A 21395-nucleotide genomic window follows, 5' to 3' on the forward strand; every position below is an offset into this window, starting at 1 on the left:
TTGGAAGACAATTTGGCAGTTTCTTATAAACTAATCTTATTCTTACCATACAATCCAACCATCGCACTTCTTGGTACCTACCTAAAGGAGCTGAAAACTTATGTCCATACAAAAACTTGCACATGGATATTTATAGCACCTTTATTCATAACTGCCGAAACTTGGAAGCAACCAAATTATCCTGCAGTAGATGAATAAAGAAAAAACTATCGTACATTCAAACAATGGAATATTCTTTGATGCTAAAGAGAAATGAGCTATCAAACCATGAAAACGCATACTTTCAAATGCATATTACGAAGTGAAAGAAGCCAATCTGAAAGGCTACATATTGTATGATTTAACTATATAGCATTCTGGAAAAGGCAAAACTACAGAGACAATAAAAAAATCAGTGGGGGAGTGTGGGATGAACCGGTAGAGGACAGAGGATGGGCAGTGAAAAATACTCTGTATAATGATGGATATATGTCATTATACATCTATAAATCATAGGGTGTATAATACCAAGAGTGAACCCTAAGGTAAACTATGGACTTTGGGTGATTATGACGTGTCACTGCAGGTTCACCTTTGGTAAAAAATGTGCCACTCTAGTGAGTGACACTGATAAAGGGAAGGTTGTGCATGTGTGAGGGCAGGGGGCATATGCCCTCTTTACTTCCTTCTCAATTTTGTTGTAAACTTCAAACTACAATAAAAAAAATAAAGTCTCTTTTTAAAAAAAGTAATGAACTGTTAATATAGTTCACATTCATCACAACATCATAGATGAATCTCAAAAATGTGGTAAGTGACGAGACTTCTCTGGTGATCCAGTGGCTAAGACTCTGTGCTCCCAATGCAGGGGGCCAGGCTTTGAACACTGGGCAGAGAACTAGATCCCACGTGCCACAAATAAGAGTTTGAATGCCACAACCAAAGATCCTGAGTACTACAACTGGGACCCGGTGCAGTCAAATAAATAATTTATGTCTAGAAAAGATAAGTATAATATAGTAACAGTGAAGGAAAGTGTTCATCTGGGAATGGAGGGGAGGAAGCAGAGTGATTAAGAAGAAATACAGGGAATATTTCAGGGTAATGGTATGTGCTATACCTTGACTGTGTTAGTGTTAACATGTGTGATTAATCTGTCAAAACTCAACAAAATATAACTTAAAATAAGGGTATTTTATTATAAGTAAATTATATGCAAAAATTTTTTTTAATTTAAAGAAAAATTCTAAGTTTCAGCAATTAAGACTATGAAAATTTTCCAAATATTTTATCCAATAAAATTATAAATCTTTCTAATATGGCATAATCACCAGGCACATAATTTGTGTTTATGATGCATTTTGACAGTGAATTAAATAGATGTGTACTCAGGGTGAAAAAGGCCAAATTAAAATAGAATTCTACAGAATAGTCAATGAATTAATATTTAATTTACACAGTAAAGAGTGGACCTAAATCTAATCATATCACTAGCTGTATTAAATGCAAATATACTAAAAGCCTATAAAAGGAATCTTATCAGAATAGATTAAAAAAAAACCAATTATATGTTGATAGGTTGAAGGTAAAATATGGAAAAATATATACTATGTAAAAAATAAGCATATCTAATTGCAATATTTATATTAATATTATATAAAATAAATACTAAGATTATAACCAAGATAAAGACATTTTATAAAGATAAAATGTCAATATCAATGATGAAGACAATTTATCAAGAACACATAATAATAATAATTGTATATGTATCTAACAACACAGCTTCAAAATATAAGAACAAAAATTGACAGGATTAAAAGGAAAAAGAGAAAAATTTATAATCACATAGATTTTAACACTGCCCCCTCAGCAAATGATATAACTAAATATTTTAGAATAAAAATATAGAGAAACTTTATTCTACATAAATTATATCTAAAATTTCATTTTTTAAATTTAAAGGATAATTCTAAGTTTCAACAATTAAGACCATAAAAGTTTCAATTAACACAGACATAAAAAGCCTTTTCAAATACCAGTGAGTCAAATTCAACAATACATAAAAACAATAATATATCTTGCTGAATTTGGTTGCATCCCAAGAATGGAGAAATGGTTTAACATTTGAAAATAATTCAATGTAATTCACTATATTAATAGAATACAGGAGAAAAAACATTTGATAATTTTAATAGATACAGAAAAACCATTTGAAAAATTATGCATCCATTCATATTAAGAACTCTCAGAAAATCAGGTGTTTTTATAGAAACTGATAAGCTGCGTCATATATATATATACATATATACGCACCCACACATATACACACACACACACATATGTAAATGCAAACAACCTAAAATATCCAAAGTAATCTTGAACAAAAAGCAGAAGATTTTGCATACTCTGCTCCCATGACTTACTATAAGTCTATAATAATCACAATGCTATGGTTTGACATTAAGATAGGCAAATATATCAGTGCAATGGATTAGTACTGTACCCAGAATAAACCCACTATTTATATAAATGACTCATGGTGCCATTTGGTTTTTGGCAAAGGTGTCAAGCAACGCAATGAAGAAAGAAACGTTTCTCAACAAATGGTACCAAAACAACTGGATATTAACATGAGGAAAAATTAACTTCAACTCCTACTCATCACCAATCACAAAAATTAATTTGAGATGGATCACAGACATAAATATTAAAGCTAAAATGATAAAAAAAAATCCCATGAAAAAACAGAGAACATCTTTGCTACTTCAGAGTAGGCAAAGGTTTCTTAGGACAGAAAATACAATAACTATAAATGAAAACTTAACAAATTAGATATCACTGAAATTAAATTTTCTGGCCACCAAAAGATGCAATTTTAAAATGAATAGATAAATCAGAGTAGAAGAAAATTTTCACAGAACATGTAACTGACAAAAGACTTATATTCGGAATATGTAACAAGATTCTACTACACAGTTACAAAAAGCCAAAACCTCAACCTCTGCCCTGCAAAAAGGGAGTGATGGGGAAATATTTGACAGAACACTTCACAAAAACAGATAAATGAATGGCCAATAAGCACATGGAAACAGTGGTCAACATCATTAGTCACTGCTGTTGTTGCTGTTTAGTCGCTTCAGTCGTGTCCAACTCTGTGTAACCCCATGGACTGTAGCCCGCCAGGCTCCTCTGTCCATGGGATTCTCCAGGCAAGAGTACTGGAGTGGGTTACCATGCCTTCCTCCAGGAGATCTTCTCGACCCTGGGATTGAACCCAGGTCTCCTGCACTGCAGGCAGATTCTTTACCACTGACCCACCAGGGAACCCTAATGACTAATGGGAAATGCAAATTAAGCCACAATGAACTACTTATTGCACAATCATCTGAATGGCAGGGATATGAAGCAACCAGAATTCTCAAACATTGTAATAGAGTATAAAATGTCATATAAACTTTGAAATATGTCTGGCCTTTTCTTAGAAAACTAAACATATACCTACTACCCTACAACCCGATAATTCTATTCCAAGGAATATACTGAAGAAAAATAAAAATCATATGATCACACAAAGACCTGTACATGAATATTCATAGCAGCTTTATTCATAATTGTAAAAAATCTGGAAACTGCTACTTGCCATCAATGGGAGAAAGGATAAACTGGTATATTAACAAGAGGAATACTACACAAGCATAAAAAAAGACAACATGAAAAATTCCAAAAGCACTATGCTAAATGAAAGAAGTCTTATACAAAAGAGTACAATGTTGTATGATTTCATTTACATGACATTCCAGAACATGCAAATAGTCTTCAAAGAAAAAATTCATGAGTGGTTACCTTTGGAAGCATAAAGACAGGGAATGACAGAGAAGGTGCATGAGGAATTACCTGATTTAATGACAGTATTCTCTGTACCTTGATGGGATTTGGATTATACAGGGATATACTGACTGTCAAAACTGACTGACTGGGGCTTCCCTGGTGGCTCAGTCAGTGGTAAAGAATCTGCCTGCCAATGCAGGAGGCACAGGTGCAAATCCCTGATCCGGGAAGATCCCATATGCCTCAGAGCAACTACGCCCATGAGCTACAACTATTCAGCCTGTGCTCTAGAGCCCAGGAGCCACAACTAATGAGCCCACATGCCCTAACTCTGAGGCCCATGTGCCTCAGGGCCTGTGGTCTGCACAAGAGAAGCCACCGCAATGAGAAGCCTGCGGACCAAAACTAGAGAGTAGCCCCCACTCACCACAACTAGAGAAAGCCTGTGCGGAAGTGAAGATGCAGCAGAGCCAAAAATAAATAATAAATAAATAAATTTTTTAACTTAATGAATGGTGTACTTAATATTTATATATTTAACTGCATATATGATTTATTACCACAAAAAAACGAAGCACAAATTATATAAATGAGACACATTTATGAGTTTAGAGATGAAATTATTGATGACTACATCTTACTCTAATATGCATAAACAAATAACATGGACTAATGGACAGAGGGAAAGACTGTTAAAACAAATTTAACAGAATGTTAACTGCTGTTGTTAATCTAGGTCATGAGAGTTAATGTACAATAGTTGCAGTTTCTATGAATGAAAATTTTCACAATAAAATATTAGGGGAGGAAATAAATCCAATAACCTAATTCCCCTGCCTAAAAATCCCTATTTACATTTAATATTTATCAATAGCCTTTACTGAGACCTGGTTCTCATTTATACCCTACAGTTTCTGACACTGTTAACTACCTTCTCCCTTTGAAACCTTATACTACTTACTATTCTAAACAGTTTCCTTGTCTTTCTCCGGTAATTCTTTTTGCCTTCTTTTCCTCTTTCTACTCCCAAACTGCAAAGTTCAGAACTGAGCCCTACTCTATACTTTTTCCCACAGAAAATTCACTTCCATTATTTTAATTGTTGCTTATATGCAACTCCAAATGAAGATATAGCATCTTCTCTGTATTCAAGTCTCCCATTTCAAATTGTCTACTAAGTATTTAAACCTGTGCATCCCAAATCATCAAAAATGTTACTTTATCCTCAAAATTTAGAACTGGTATTCTACTTCCCAGTTACTGTCCATGGTGGTACAGTTACCCAGGGTAAAACAATGTAGTTATTTTTGACTTCTCCCTCCATCCTAATCCTTAAAATAATTGGATACCAAGTCCTCCTAAATCCAATTTTCCCTTTTCATTCAGCCACTATTAATCTTATAATAATTCTTGGAAACTCACTTTATTCTAAGAGTTTACTGGCTCATGTCCTAGCCTTTGTTTCTTCACATATTTCTAAAACATCTTCAGTTATGTTACTCCTGTTTTTTTTTTTTTTCCATTTATTTTTATTAGTTGGAGGCTAATTACTTTACATCATTACAGTAGTTTTTGTCATACATTGAAATGAATTAGCCATGGATTTACATGTATTCCCCATCCCGGTCCCCCCTCCCACCTCCCTCTCCACCCGATCCCTCTGGGTCTTCCCAGTGTACCAGGCCCGAGCACTTGTCTCATGCACCCAACCTGGGCTGGTGATCTGTTTCACCCTAGATAATATACATGTTTCAATGCTGTTCTCTTGAAACATCCCACCCTCGCCTTCTCCCAGAGTCCACAAGTCAGTTCTATACACCTGAGTCTCTTTTTCTGTTTTGCATATAGGGTTATCGTTGCCATCTTTCTAAATTCCATATATATGTGTTAGTATACTGTAATGGTCTTTATCTTTCTGGCTTACTTCGCTCTGTATAATGGGCTCCAGTTTCATCCATCTCATTAGAACTGATTCTGTTTTTATATAACTTCTATGATTTCCCAGATGGCTCAGTGATAAAGAATCTACCTGCCAATGCAGGAGCCACAGGAGCCGCGGGTTCAATCCCTGGGTTGAGAAGAGCCTTTGAAGGAGGAAATGGCACTCCACTCCAGTATTCTTGCCTGGAGAATCCCATGGACAGAGAAGCCTGACAGGCCACAGTCCATTGGGTTGCAAAGAGTCAGACACGACTGAGAGCAACTGAGCATGCATGTGATTTTCCATACCTAGATAATACTGCCGAGCAGAAAAAGTTAAACAAGATGTGTTACTTGCCGCGGTAGCAAATCTCCAGGAACGGAGTCTTCCCAATGAACCAGGCCTCCTCCTCACAGTCCCCTCCCACACTGAATCTGGGCTGGCCCTATCACTCACGTTAACCAACAAAATGCCACAGGAGTAGTGCTGTGCCAGTTCCAAGTTTATGCCTTAAGAAATTCTGGACTTCTGCACGCTTGGAAGCCCTGAGCCGCCAAGTAAGAAACCTGACCCCTTTGCAGGAAAGACCACCTGGAGAGGACAGAGTCCTGAGACAACATGGAAAGAGAGAGAGAGAGAAAATCCTAGACATCCCAGGGTCCCACCTGAGCCCAGCTTTTCAGGTGGCCCTGCCAAGGCAGCAGAAATATGAATGAGGTCATCTTGGACATTTCAGCCCCAGGTGCCATGAAACTAAAGCTACAAGAATGTCTCCAAAGGGGACTAGAAAAACCATCCATCTGAGAATCAACCCAAAGAATTGAGCGCTTTTTTTAAAAAAAAGAAAGCAACAGATAATTGAAATACTTGCTCTCAAAAAGCTAACTATATAATGTGGGGAAACATTCCAGGAAACAAGAAGGACCATCAGAGGTCAATGTTATGAAAGGAATATACACACCATGCTAGATGAATACAGAAGAGAATCATCTAAATTAAATGGGCACAGTGTGTGAAGGGGTGTATAAGGGGTGCAGCTGGGGAAGTTTTCTAGAGCAGCTGATACAGGCTGAGTTTTAAGAGAGCGCAGGATACTACATGCAGCAGTTGGGTACAAACCAGTGTGGTGGTCTGTGCTATGTGCTCAGTTGCTCAGCCATGTCCCACTCTTGGCGACCCCATGGACTGCAGCCCGCCAGGCTCCTCTGTCCAAGGGATTCTCCAGGCAAGAATACTGGAGTGGGTTCCCTTTCTCTTCTCCAATGGTGGTTTGGGGGAGTGCTAAAAAGTATATCAGGTTTCCCTAGTGGCTCAGTGGTAAAGAATCCGCCTGCCAATGCAGGAGACACGGGATGGATCCCTGGGTCAGGAAGATCCCCTGGAAAAGGAGGAAAATGGCAACCCCCTCCAGTATTCCTGCCTGGGAAATCCCTCAGACAGAGGAACTAGCAGGCTACAGTCCATGGGGTCACAAAAGACACAAGACTGAGCAACTAAGCCACCACCACCAAAAGATAAGCTGGGGGCATAAACAGGAACTAGATAATTAAGGGCTTCTTACACTAAATACAGAGCTTAAACTTTATCCTAGGAATTATGAAGGATTTTAAGCAGGGAAATGACATTTCCAGATCCATACCTTAGAAAGATTTCTATGGTAGCTGTGTACTAGACAGACGAGAATGGAGGCAAAGAAAGGTCAGTAGCCTGCTTCAGATCTAGAAGAAGGGATAGAAACCTAAAGTAAGAGTGGCAGAGCGAATGGAGAGGGATCCCTAATGTTCAGAATCTACAGGACATGGTAAAGCACATGTGGTGGAGAGGGGCTAAGAGAGAGGAATGACTCGTTTCTCCCGCTGAGGCCTTGGAAGAGGATGTAGTGCCACTTACGGAAAATTGGGAGAAACAAGAGGCAACAGGATTCACACACAAGTAGGAAGTTTAGACTCAGATACAAGAACAGGAAGAAAGTATGGATGCGTCTGCTGATAGGAAACAGAAGGAAGCTTTACTCAGTGGCCCCTATTTTTTCAGTGAAATAAAAGACAAGCTCACATGCTAAAACTAATGAGAGAAATGGTGGAAATGGAAAGTTTAGAAAGAGAAGTAATAGACAGGGACAGCCCTCAGAGGAAGAGGGAGCCCTGAGGATCTATCTGGGTGTCTAAAAGTCAAACTCATTCTGGCCTCAAGATGCACAGTGGTAAGATTTCCTCCAGCAAACTCAGCGGCCCAACTATAAGAAAAGAGATGTCAGGTGGCTAACTTGGGCCAAGACTGGAGTACTATGAAAAAAATTAAAAGAAAGGAACAAGTTTCAGCAGAATTGATGGCAATGGTAAAAAAGTAATTCCAGTAATGGACTTTGAGTCTCAGTGGGCTAGGGAAAGAATCGCTTCCAGGGAGCTGGAGGACTAGTGGAAAATGTAATGAGGTCAACAAACAAGAAAAAGGATCTGATGTGGTCAAAGTGTACATTTACTGGGAATAAGACAGAAAGCTGGAAGGACTGAAGGCTGTGGTCAAAATATAGGATGGTGCAACAGTCTGGCTCACTGCTTTGCACCTAAGAAATACTCACAGAACTTACTGACGGCCAGACAGGCTATTAGGACTTCAAAGCCTATCAGTTAAACAAACTAGCATTTGGTAAGGAATTTCCAAAAGGAATCCTCATGCACACTGTCAATTCAATATAGTATAAACTCTTATATCACATCCAAAGTAATGCTTCCAACATTAACTCCCCTGATCTGCTATTTACCTATCACAAGCTCGTCAGGCAAGCTCAAAGCATTTAAAAAAAAAAAAAAAGGATCTTGCTTGATACTGCAATTTTTCTGCTACTTGTCCCAAGCTACCTCTGAATCAACTGACGTCTTTTTTTTTTTTTGACGTTGTCTTTTAAAATGTAAGCTCACCATCTTTATTCAAGAAGAGCCCTATTTGCTGTTATTCTTGATGAGTCACTATTCAAGGCAGGGAGCTTGAAAAGAAATTTGGAGCTAGAAAAGAACTAGCTTGGCAGCCACACCTTTCTAATATACCAGCAATAATCTCGAAGCTGGGGTCTAGACAGGGTCCCCTCAAAAGCAAGGCAACGTCATTGTAAAGCAGTCAGGTGTCAAGGAGAACAGAAATCAAATTTATGACCAAACTGAATATTTGGTCCTTTACTTTTCTGTCAACTCATGGTGTCTTTGTTAAAATTTTTTAATTATATTTATAAAACAGTGACTACCTTCAAATAGTACAAAGCACTTAGCAGATTTCTATTAAGTAAACTCATCTTTATATAATATCAATGAGAAACTATCTTAATTTCCTATCCAGTAATTCAAATTCTTCAGTCTATCAGGGAAAAATCTCAAACTCCTTAACAAAGTATATAAGCCTTTGTGATCTGACTTCTGACTTCTCTACTAGCCTCATTCCTGTATACTTAATCTCAGTTGTTATTCTCTCTCCTCTGTAGGTCCCCTGCCTGCAATGTCTTTTTCCTTACTCACTGCCTGGCTAATTCCTCCCTATATCTACCCTGCAGCTTTTTCTTTGAAAATTTCAAACCAAAAAAATAAATAATAAAAAAAAAGAAAAATTCAAACCAACATAAAAGTTAATAGAAGAGTACAATAAACATATCTCCTAAAAATAAATAAATATATGTCCTTCATCTGGATCCACCAGCTGTTATACTTTTTGCCACGTTTACTTTACCTCTCTCTCTGAACTATCTGAAAGTTACAGACATTATGACACTTAACCACTAAAACTTCAGCAAGTATCTCTTATACTTCTATGTAATCACATACCATAATCATCCAAAATATTTACCACTGATACAGTATTACCTAATATGTAGTTCAAACTCAAATTTCCCCAGATATTCTAAAATGTTCTTTCATAGTTACCATCTCTCATACTTGAAAAATGATTTGGCAAATGAACCTGCTACTTTCCACTTAGCTCTCTGACAAATTAGCAAGCTAAGAATTTCTTGATAAATAAAAACTCATTTCAGCTATTTTTATTTCCAAACAGGTCACAAGAAGAAACCTGGAAATTTGAAACTATGCCTGAATTTTATGTCCACCTTAGTCCTGCTGCAGTACCCTGAAAAGGACACAGATTCATTAAATGGCTTTCCAAACCGCTTACAAGGCTACTTTTGAAATTTGCTTTTGGTGTTGAACAAAAATATAATCAAAGTAGTCTCATCATCTAAACTGTAAAATATCAGATAAAGCAAGTGAAACAGGTGCTAGATATATACCAAAATCTTGATCATACCTGGGACCAAGCAATTCACTACTATCATTCCAATGCATTAATGAATTCCTGAGACACTTTTTGCTAAATTTAACACAGGGTGCTGAAAAAGCTAAAATTACTAGAGGATATTAATTTGTGCACTTGTTTTTCAAATAAAAATTAAGACGGAAAGAAAAGGAACTAGAAACACAAACAGAACCGGCCTCTTATATACAAACACACACATTCACACAGCGTTTTTATTCTTAACAGTATCATTTACCTTCTGCCCTTCTCACAAAGCTTCTCAATTTCAGCTTTTAGATCCTGCTCCTTCTGCAGAAATTCCTTCTTTTCTTTCTCTATTTTCTTCTTCGTTTCTTCTCGCTTTATTGTTACGTCTTGGATAGCCTTTAATATCTCCTGAGTCCCACACAATTATAGTCACACACAAAGAAGGAAATGAATTAATTCTTTTGGTCTGAAGGTTACTTTCAACTATCACAAATTAACACTGACTTTAGTGAATTTAGAGTGAACTGAAGGAATCTAGTTCATGAGTAGTCCCAAAAGCCAGTACTTAGATATAAGGGAGTAAATAATAATGCAGATATCAATTCAACAGAAGAAAGAATTTCTAAGAATCACAACTGTTCAAAAATGGAATTTGCTGCCTTGTGAAGCAATAATCTCTCTATTACTGGTGCTCAAATAAAGGCTGAATGAACACCTATCAAGACTGCTGAGAAAGGCATTCTTGTACAGGGTGGGAGTTTGTTACTTCCAACAAATATGGTCTTGCTTTGTTTTGTTATGGTTCTACTTTATTATGTGTAGGGATTAACTGTTCTTTTTAAATTATCTGACTATATGTATAATAAGTCAAAAATTAAAAAGTGATAAATTTAAGTCATCTCTTATTCAGTCGCTCAGTTGTGTCCAACTCTTTGAGACCCCAGGGACTGCAGCACGCCAGGCTTCCCTGTCCTTCACCATCTCCCAGAGCTTGCTCAAACTCATGTCCATTCAATCGGTGATGCCATTCAACTATCTTGTCGCCTGTCATCCCTTTCTCCTCCTGTCTTCAATCTTCCCCAGCATCAAGGTCTTTTCTAGTGATCAGTTGTTTGTACCAGGTGGCCAAAGTCATCTCTAATTCACATCAATTCCACCCATAAAGTAATCAATGTGTTAAAGTGTTTTGTACTATGCTTTCGCAACTTTCTCCATCCTCACACCAACATGTGTACTTACATATGTATTTCTTTGCTTTTCTGTTTTTTTATAATGAGGTAATTTTATATACATTATTCTGCATCTTGCTTTGTTCTCCTGACATGAGCATACTTGCAGCAAGTATACACCAAACTAAAAAACAGCTGCATAACACGACATGACAGATGTATTTAGCCAATTGAGCCACTCTGTTAAAAGCGTCCATCAGGTTTATCCCAGTTTTCTTGTACTACAATAAACATTCTATGTCTATACTTTCATACAAAAACCTTTTATTTCTGTTGAGTAGACTTCTAATAATGAGGAGTCTAGGTCAAGATGTATATACATTTTAAAATATAACTAACAATTCCCAGTTCTTTTCTTAAAAAAAAATTGTTAACAATTCACACTCCTACCAATGTCTAAGAAGAGTTCATTTTTTCTTACCCTTGACAGCTTATTTTGTTTTGCCCAATCTCATGGGAAAGAGGGAGGAAAGGTATCTAGTAATTTTAATGAGCATTTTACCACCTCCTATTCTTTTACTGTTTTCATTGTCTGTCTCCTCCAACTAGAATAAACATCCAATGAAGACAAAGACTATGTTTTGTTTACCACTAAATCTTCAGGGACTAGATGAGGAACTCAAAAAATATTTGTTGTATGAATGAATCAACACTAGTAAGGCTGAGTTTATTTTCATATATTTATTCCCCATTTGCTTTTCCTCTTCTGTGAATTACTGTTTATAATTGTCAGCAAAATAATAGCCCCTGCCTCACAAAAATGTCTGTGTTCTACCCCTTGGAACCTCTGTTACCTTCCTTAACAAAAAGATAGAGAATCCTGGATTACCTGGGTGGGTCCAATCTAATCACAAATAGTTCTATAAAATAGAGAAACTTCCCCTGTCCTGAGCAAAGGAAGATGTGATTAGGGAAGAATGGTTACAGAAATGCAACATGGCTGACTTTGAAGAGGGAGAAGGGGTCACAGGTCAAGGAATGCAAGCAGCCTCTAGAAGCCAGGAAGGCAAGGGAATGTCTTCTCCCTTGAAGTCCCCAGAAAGGAAGGCCGCCATTCCAATACCTTGATTTTAGCCCAGTGACACCCATGTCCGGCTTCTGACCTACAGAACTGATACAATAAACGTGTTGTTTTAAGCTCTAAATTCAGGACAATCTGCTACAGTAGCAATAGGAAACTATTACAATAGAAAAGTAATACAATAAGCTTTCCTGGTGTTTCTTTAGACTATTTGGCTTTTACTACGAATTTGTAGGAATCTCAGAGTGTCTCGGATCTTAAATCCTTCATCAGATCTGCTAGAAATATTTTCTCTCAATCTAATATTGATCTTTTGACTGTTTTCTGTATCATTTACCATATCAAAAATTTTAATTATATATAATTAAATTAATTTAAAAAATCTTCTGGGTTTTCTGCCTGGATTAAGAGGACTTCTTGCAACTTAAGGTACATACATATTCTCCTAAATTTTTCTTTATCTTAAAATTTTTTTCCAGTTTTCAATGTATATTTTTAATCCACTTAGAATTGTATTTTTAAATACAGTATGAGATAAAAATCTAATCAAATGACTTTCCAGGTAGGCAACCAATTACATCAACAAAATACATTAAATATATTCTGAATTAAAATAGAAGTGAGAATTTGGACAAGATGCCCTCAAAGTTCTTGTTTACACTTAAAATTCTATGATAACGATTAAAAAGTTACTTGCAGATTGCCTTTGGGGGATGTGATTTGTGATGCTCATGTCCACAGCTCACCTGTGCAATGAAATTTGTTTACTCCACCTTTTGTTCCTAGGGACTGTTTTAATTTTTAATTCAAATACGTTGTTATCCTTTAGTCAAAGGACATGTGAGTATGTTTTAGGTCATTTTAACCTAGCCTCGCTAGGGCTTCCCTGGTGGCTCAGATGGTAAAGAATTTGCCTGCAGTGCAAGAGACCTGGGTTCGCTCCCTTGGTTGGGAAAATCCCCTGGAGAAGGAAAGGAATGGCAACCTACTCCAGTATTCTTCCCCATAGAATTCCAAGGACAGAGGAGCCTGGCCGGGATAGTACATGGGGTAGCAGAGTCAGACAAGACTGAACGACTTAACACACACACACACTGCTTTTTTATTTCTATTAATTTGAAAACAAGGTTAAAGTCTAATTAGGGACTATAGCTTTACTTGTTGCCAATTTTAATATAAGCAGGATACCTGGTGATTCTTCATTTCTTCTTCTCTCCTTTGCTGTAGTTGCTTTAATTGCACTTGGAGCTGATTCTCCACTTGCCTCTGCTTGTCCAAGACCTCCTGGTAACGCTCCTTCAACAGGGTTCTCTCTGTCATCATTTTATCCTATGGGTAACAACAGAAAAGGAGTTGAATTCATCAATTTAGCTGCAAGAAACATTCACCATAGGCTTGTTCAAGGCATCATGCAGAGCTCTTAAGCTGCAGGGTACAATACTGGAGCTACTAGCCATGCTGTCTGTTATGTAAATTTAAAGTAATTAGAATAAGAAAATGTAAACAGCCGGCTCTTCAGTCACCTTGCCACACTCCTAGTGCTTGGTAGCTTTGTGTGAGTAGTGGCTACTATGCTAGACTGCACACATAAAGAACACTTCCATCGTGAAAGGAAATTCTGCTGTACAACATTGCCCTAAGATGTGGGTGGCAACCATGGCCTATGGGCCAAATCCAGCCATCGTCTGATTTTATAAGTAAATGTTTTCCAGGAACGTCGCCATACCCAACGGTTTACTGGCTGCTTTCACACTACAACAGCAGAGGGGAGCAGTTACAAAAGAGCCCAGCTCACCTAGAAAGCCTAAGATCTCTACTAACTGATTCTTACATAAACTATTCCTCTGCTCTAGGAAATAAGAGAAATAAGGTATTTTATCATCTATTAAGAAGAAGAATGAGCAAAAACAAAGAACTCAAAATGCATCCAGAAACTGGATTCCTTACTGGTCAATAGCACTAAAAACTGACAAAAACCCACCAGTGCTCTGGGGGACTTGTGATTCAGACTGGACAAATTGGCAAGTTCTTACATAAAGTAGGAGCAGGAGTAAAGCTTTTATGGGCCACAGTTCAGCTCTGCCTTCCTGACATTAGTAAATCAAGAAAAGTAATGGTTAGCTTTCAAAGGGACACGAAAACTTACAGGGTCAATTTAAAACACATCTGGTACAAGATAGCCCATGTAAAACTTAAACAGAGCATTAAACTGAATTCATTCACTAGATGATAACTATTTTCAAAGAAAAGAAAGGTTTTAGAAGTGAATGGGGGAAAACTTATCACCCTATGACCAAAAAAAAAAAAAAAAACAGAAGTTCTCAAGATGGGACTTTAGCTTTGGGATAAGCTAGTCCTTAGTCCAGATACTGAAATGTGACTAAGGCTCCCTAAACAGATGACTCCTTAGCATCATAACTTTAAAGGTTTTCTGAATCTAAGATCTATGCATAGGTGTGTACAAAATTTTTTGAGGAGAATTCAGTTTTCAAAAGATTCTGAAAGATCTTAACCCAAGAAAAGTTAAAAAAAAAAAAAAAGTTAAGAACCAACTGATGAAACTAGTAAATAAGAGCATTCTTTTCTTCTCTATTTTCTTACGGAAACTTTTTTGTCCATAATGCATCTTTATATATAACACAGGATGCAGAAAAAAAAAAAAACTCAAGTCTTCACAGAAGGAAGTTTCAAGGACACACCATTAGTACAGGCAAATTGATGACTCAGAGGTGTATAGGAAATTACTTGATCCACTTCTTCTCCAAGCCAAAGGGTTACACACTGCTACTTTGTTTCACTGGTGGCTAATTGGTTCTGAGAGCCCAGAGGCCCAATTTGAAATGCAGGCAGTGGGCAATTATTGTAAGTGCATGAAGAGGGTAGCAAATAAAACAACAGCAAAGTTCCCTGCACTGCCATCCAGCTACATACCTGACTAGTTCCACTGCCTTTCTTAAAGCATGTGGCCCACATCACCACCTATAAAAACATAGCCAAAGAGACCACAACCCTGGGCCTCCTTCAGTCCAGTGGCTTGCAAGTCTCTACCCATTTCAGACTGATGCTAAAGCTTATCTGCAACTTCTTAAGTTGGCCTCTTCAACTGCTATATAGTCATCCCAACTCCACCTTACAACTGTGGGGACCAAATAAATACTACGTGTAAAGTGTCTAGAGTAAGTGCTCAAGAAAAGACAACTTCTCCTCCTCCCCTTGGAGGTTCTTGTCTAGCCTCGTTCTCAGCTTGCACATGGCCATCAGGTCTCTCATCTCTGGTATCTTTTTACTTGCCTGTTATAAATAACTCCTGAGTTGCTACTCTCTATTTAAAAGTTTTTATTGGCTTCATGTGGTTAACACACTCCAATAACTGACTTCTTTCTGCCCCTCAATTTCTTTGACTTGTGCCAAATATCTACTTTATTTCCTCTTATATACTTTTCCTCAACAGTACCTACTGTTCTAAAAAATTCAAAAACAAACAACAACAAAATATTAACTGGTTTTCCTCCTTATTTCCACTCAACTAACATATCTTATCCTAAAGACCTCTTCCTGAACCAAGGGTGCCTTTCTGCACATTATCCTTCCTCTTAAAAATAAATGCTCAGATATTCACACACATACAAGGTAGAAGTTTTTGCCACAAAATGCCAGGGACAGATCAAGGGGACCACTTTAACAAAAATAAATGTGAAGCTCTCTAAGTTTTAAAAACCAATTACCTAGTAGTAAAATAGGAAGACACAACTAAACAATACATGAGAAAAAGACATGATGGAGTTTGAGTGAAAGCTCAACAGTGTGACGAGACGGCCAAAACAAGCTGCTGTCAGCTTAAGAAATGGTGTCTAGAATGAGAGAGAGAACAAGGGTCCCATTGTATTGTGAAGTAATTATACTGTATGTGCATTACTATGTTTAGCTCTTAAGATCACATTTTAAAAGAAACATTGAGAAGATGAAACCTCTCGAGGTGGAAAAGAAGTCAGGATGATGAAAAACTGAAAAATACACGAAGAAGAATGTTAAAAACATCTGGGGACATTTCACCTGGAAAGGTTCAGACCTGAGAGGTAAGAGCAAAAGGCACTAAAAAAAAAACCACCACTTTGACTATATTGGGGGCTAACAAGTAAAACGTTTTAGATATACTCTATGTAGCTCAGGAGAGAACTATAACAAGAAGCTTTAGTGGTTCTGTTCTCACCCCATAATAAGATCTAACAGTAAGATCTATTTTCTAAATGCGGTATGTTGCTTTGTGAGTAGTAAGCATCCCATCTCTGGAAGTAATCAAGCAGAAGTTAGCTGACCATCTCTCAGGAATTTTATAAAGGAGATTCCTGCACCTTTTCCAATTGGGATGATGTGACTCTAGATCTTCCGCATTAACAGTTTCATAGACCAGTAACGACAGTTTAACTACTCACCAGATTCTTTTCAATATCTTGATCTGTGTTTACCTCTGAATCAGTTGTCTTAAAGTCAGTCTATAAAGAAAGAAACAATTATATTCAGAACTGTTCAGAGACATTTTAAAAGGCAGAATTATATAGTCCTTTCACTGAGAAATCTGTCACAAGTAACTGAGAAATTAACTTTTTGTTCTTTCAGCTTCACAGAAAAAGAACTGTAGTTCTGGCAAATGCCCTCTGACATCCAGGCTGCATTAAGCACTTATCCCACAAAATAACCTGAATGAGACCCAACAACTGATGGAGAGACAACCCCAAGGCTGAAACAGGAATTTTGGCCCCCTACAACTTATTCTGCCCATTCTTCTTTCTACGACAAAGCATATTAGTCACTAGAAGGCAGGAGACACTGTACTTCTTAAGATGTAGGTCAGAGAATTAACAAGGATTCCTCCTGCAAGTGCGAATATGGGAAATATGAATGCTAATGACCTACGCTCATCAATTACTCGGTGCAAGCAATTGTATGTAGGTCATGAAGTTCCTAGTTGCCATGATTAGACACTGGCTGTTACTTGTGGAACACCAGTTATCACAGAGCACCGTATGAGAGTGGTATGAGAGTTGCCAGTAAAAAAAGAGAGACAGAGCCGTTCTCCACCAACTATGAAGTTATCTCCTGCCCTCCAAAAAAAAAAAAAATTAAATTAAAAGCCCAAATTCCATGTTAGTAGTAGAAACTTGATACTTGACCTGGACAGCAATGTTCTGAGAAAGCTTCAGGGAAGAGCTATCCTGATCATCATCCTGATCCACTCTGACTCCTTCAACCCCATTTGCTGGAGGCACCACAGGTGGGAACTCCAAGCCTGGGTCCCTGCTCCCTTCCTTTAGGATGGAGGCTTGTGGGGCCTTCTCTTCAGGACAATTCCCGGAGGCAAGCTGCTTTGTATGGCACCCTGCCTTAAGAGACCGAGTGGCGGGGTGGAGGCTCTCCTGAAGGCACGTGTCCCCCTCCTCTCCTGCCGTGCTGGCCACGTCCTTCAGATCAGACTGGGACCCACCGCCAGACAGACCAAGGGCCGTGGCTATCAAGTTTTCTCCTAAAACCGCCCGGTGCGCTGCTGAAGTGTCACCTGCTGATGAGCCAGGATTCTGCTCTGGGTGTTCCAAATGGGCATTTCTGTTATTCTCCTTGGTTATCGTTTGGTTACTTACACTCGACAGAGGCGAGTTCTTATGCTTCTGTGCAGGGTCTTTGGGGCTATGAAAACAGAAGATAAAAAGTTTCTCTCCATCCAATCTTAAGGAGGGTGAAACATATAATACTTCCAATACAACCACTAGAAGAACAAGACTGACTATATAAGCCCCTCCAAATTATCAGGATGAAAAGGAACTTAGGTTCCATTCAGTAATTTTGATCACACACACAAAGAATATAGCACGGTGGTGAAGAATCTGGGTTCTGGAGACAGTCCACAATAAAGAATCACACATGAATGACTCTGGGGACCCAGAAATTGGGGGGTGTCAAATTTAATAATTTGGGGGAATGCAGATGAAATAGCCTATTGTTAAGACTATTTCACTTAGGTCCATGTACTATTTTTGTTACACATAATATTTTTAATAAATATTAATTTGGAAACTGTTTTTATTCCACTCTTGTTTCACAAAATAATTCACACTCAAATTCCCTAGACAGATCTTTGACCAGAACCACTTTTTAGGTCCTTCAACAGCTTTCTAGAGCATAACATCACTACCTCATGTTGCCTGAAGTACAGACAATTTTGAATCCAAAATTGAAGCGGTCAGTAGAAATTTTATCCCAGATGACACATGTATAACACTGGAAAAACTGTTTTATCATTTGCCACAACCATTAACATACTGCTTTTAAGAGAAATCTTCAAAACCTATTTATAAGGACATCCAACATTCACAACTCTTTCACCCAATAATAATGACTAGACCTGTGTCAAATTCCTTTGCCATTAAAAAAATTAAAACGGATTCTCTCCACCAATACCCTTAAGGACTCCAAACCAGCACTGACTGAGGCTTTAGGTCATTATGCCTTTCTTTCCTCAAGTACCTACTTTTCTAGAAAATTCAAAAACAAACAAATAACAAGAACAAAATAGTACCTACTGTTCAAAATAAAACAACAGGGAGCATCTTGTGACATGAAAATCTTTATAAATGCTCTTTGCTGACTCCTTGCTGGGATCAAGTGGGGTACGGGGACACAAATTATAAATTTGGACAGACACAGTACCTAAATGTGAATCCTGGAAATGGAAACCCACTCCAGTATTCTTGCCTGGAGAATCCCATGGATGGAGAAACCTGGTAGGCTACAGTCCACGGGGTCGCAAAGAGTCGGACACGACTGAGCGACTTCACTCACTTCACTAACTCTGGGCAAGTTATTTAACTCCATTTGTAAAACAAAAATAATATTACCTACCTAATAGGTTTACTGTGAGGATTACATGAAATAAAGCATCTGAAGTATTTAGTTCTGGCATACAGTAAACACTCAATAAACCTTGGCTACTATTATTATTACTAGTAGTATGTGCCTGTTTTGGGGGGGTTTTAAGCTGCACCATGGAGCATGTGGGACCAGGTATTGAAACCATGCCCCCTGTATTGGAAGGGCAGAGTCTTATTAACCCCTGGACCACCAGGGAAGTGCACTATTTATAAATGAAGATGCAAGTTTATGGTGAGGTTTTACTTAACTCCTGTCCCCATTACAATAACAAACCTCTCTTCTTCATTTAAACAGATATTTATTAAGTACACTGGAATCAGACAAGCCTGAGTTTAAATCCTGACTCCAACACAGCATGGTAACCTTGGGCAATTTACTAACCTCTCTGTCTTAGTTTCCTCACCTGTTAATGGGAATAACAGTATTAGCACCTACCTCCTGGGACTGTTAGGAGAATTAAATGTATTAACATATACAGAGCTGCTAGGACACTGTTATCTATTGCAATAGGTCCTACATACTCTACAAAAGTGTTGAGGTAGCCAACCTAGTACAACATCATACATAACAATGGTTTAATCACTATAAAATGCAAGGCTGGGTAATCATAATTCCAGTCCTCAAGAGTTTAGATGGAAGGCAAACTACACAAGTAGTAAGTCATACTAACAAAGCTATCTATTTATCTGTAGATACAGATATAGATCCATGTACATATACAAAGCATACATATATACTAAGTGTGTATATATACATATATATGTATATATACACACAGGTACAATATATAAACATATAGTTAAATAAACAGTCCATGTAGGAGAAGTTGGGAAATATTTGCATTTTCAAATAGTTTGACCAGCTGTATTCTAATCTATTTTCTCAACAAACAATTAGCATGCCTGCTGAGTGTTGGATACTGTGTGGGGTACCAAATATACAAATATAAATCAGGCAGTCCCTACCTTTAAAAAAGTTTCATCTAGGGCAATGCCACTAGAGCCAAAAAGGAGAAAGACCTTCTGTAAGAAGCCCATCTCCAAAGCCCTTCACCCAAACGAAATCTACCCAGTCAGGAGTCCACACATTACCTTAGACCATCTGGGGGACCTTCATCTGTTTTGGAAGCACAAACACTAGAAGAGGATTCTGCAGGATTCGGAGCAGTGGCCACCACGCCAGCTACCTCAGATGCTGCCATCATGCTCTGCACATTCAGAAACAAATTACAGCTACAAGTTCCAGGATCTCACAACAAAAGTATCTTTCCCCATCAGAATGTCCATACAGCAGAATCATATCAGGAAAGAAACACAAAGAAAAAGCTGGGCTCCAAGAGAAAATATTTAAGAGTATTCTTCAGTAGGATATAAAAAGAGCCATGACACACAATAGGTCCCAAGGGACATCAATCCTCAAACATCATTATATATATCATTACATATATTACACACATATGTATGTGTGTGTGAACAACACTATATATGCCTGTGCAAAGCTTTTTCAGTTTAGGAGAAATGCAGTCTCACAGAATGTGAGAATCCTCCAAATGATCCACATACCTACCTTGCCTAATACATTTACAAAAGATGTGACTTGGGGCCTAATATCAATGGTATCGTTTGTTTTAAAATCATTTTATGCCTGTCATATTAAAAGCATTCTCCATTAATATAAGTAAAGTTTTCTGGAAGTATTCTTGTGGGAGAGAAAAAATAGCATTTAATTGGGCAATCCAAGTATCTTTTACTCTGTGTTCCCCAAAGATGGGAAAAGTTTGACAACCACTGACTGTGGAAAGTACACTCTTCAGTTACTGGAGGTGCAAAAGAGTAGGAGAATCTCAGTTACTCCAGCATGAAAATGAGAAGCTGAAAAACAGTAATCTAAGTAAGGGAAGTGGGACACAGGCCTTTTTTAAATCAAAAGGTCATCCTTTATGTTGCAGGACAAATTCATGGCCTTCTATGGTGAAAAGATAAAAAAGAATATGGGAGGAGGGAGGTGTAACATAAGGCTAGCTTAAATTCTCGTTTTTATTTTAATAGCATCCCAGGTACATCCCTGACCCGCGAAGAAAGCATAGGGCAGGCACGGAGGCTGGCCTGTGTCAACACTTAAGTCCCAGGCTATCTTCCCCCTGTGCCTCAGTTTTCCCCATCATACAAGGCTCCCAGGAGAAAAACGGGCCCCAGATCGCCATTACTGTTCGCACAGGTGCAAA

General features: G+C 37.9%; 1 protein-coding gene across 4 annotated transcripts in view; it reads right to left on the reverse strand.

The window, feature by feature from the left end:
* Positions 1-21395, reverse strand: part of RNF214 (ring finger protein 214) — a 44852-nt gene that overhangs the window by 22808 nt on the left and 649 nt on the right. For 3 of the 4 annotated variants that reach the window (XM_070473536.1, XM_070473537.1, XM_070473538.1), the window contains exons 2-6: positions 20263-20378; positions 17419-17929; positions 16681-16740; positions 13436-13576; positions 10266-10405 (exon numbers count right to left, since the gene is read on the reverse strand). In XM_070473536.1, coding sequence (XP_070329637.1) covers positions 10266-10405; positions 13436-13576; positions 16681-16740; positions 17419-17929; positions 20263-20375 — 965 coding nt within the window. In that variant the 5' untranslated portion in view covers positions 20376-20378. The remainder of the gene's footprint in view (positions 1-10265; positions 10406-13435; positions 13577-16680; positions 16741-17418; positions 17930-20262; positions 20379-21395) is intronic. The other variant, XM_070473539.1, reaches the window with a different exon arrangement.

Source organism: Odocoileus virginianus, chromosome 10 (assembly GCF_023699985.2).
Source record: "Odocoileus virginianus isolate 20LAN1187 ecotype Illinois chromosome 10, Ovbor_1.2, whole genome shotgun sequence".
Lineage (NCBI taxonomy): Eukaryota > Metazoa > Chordata > Mammalia > Artiodactyla > Cervidae > Odocoileus > Odocoileus virginianus.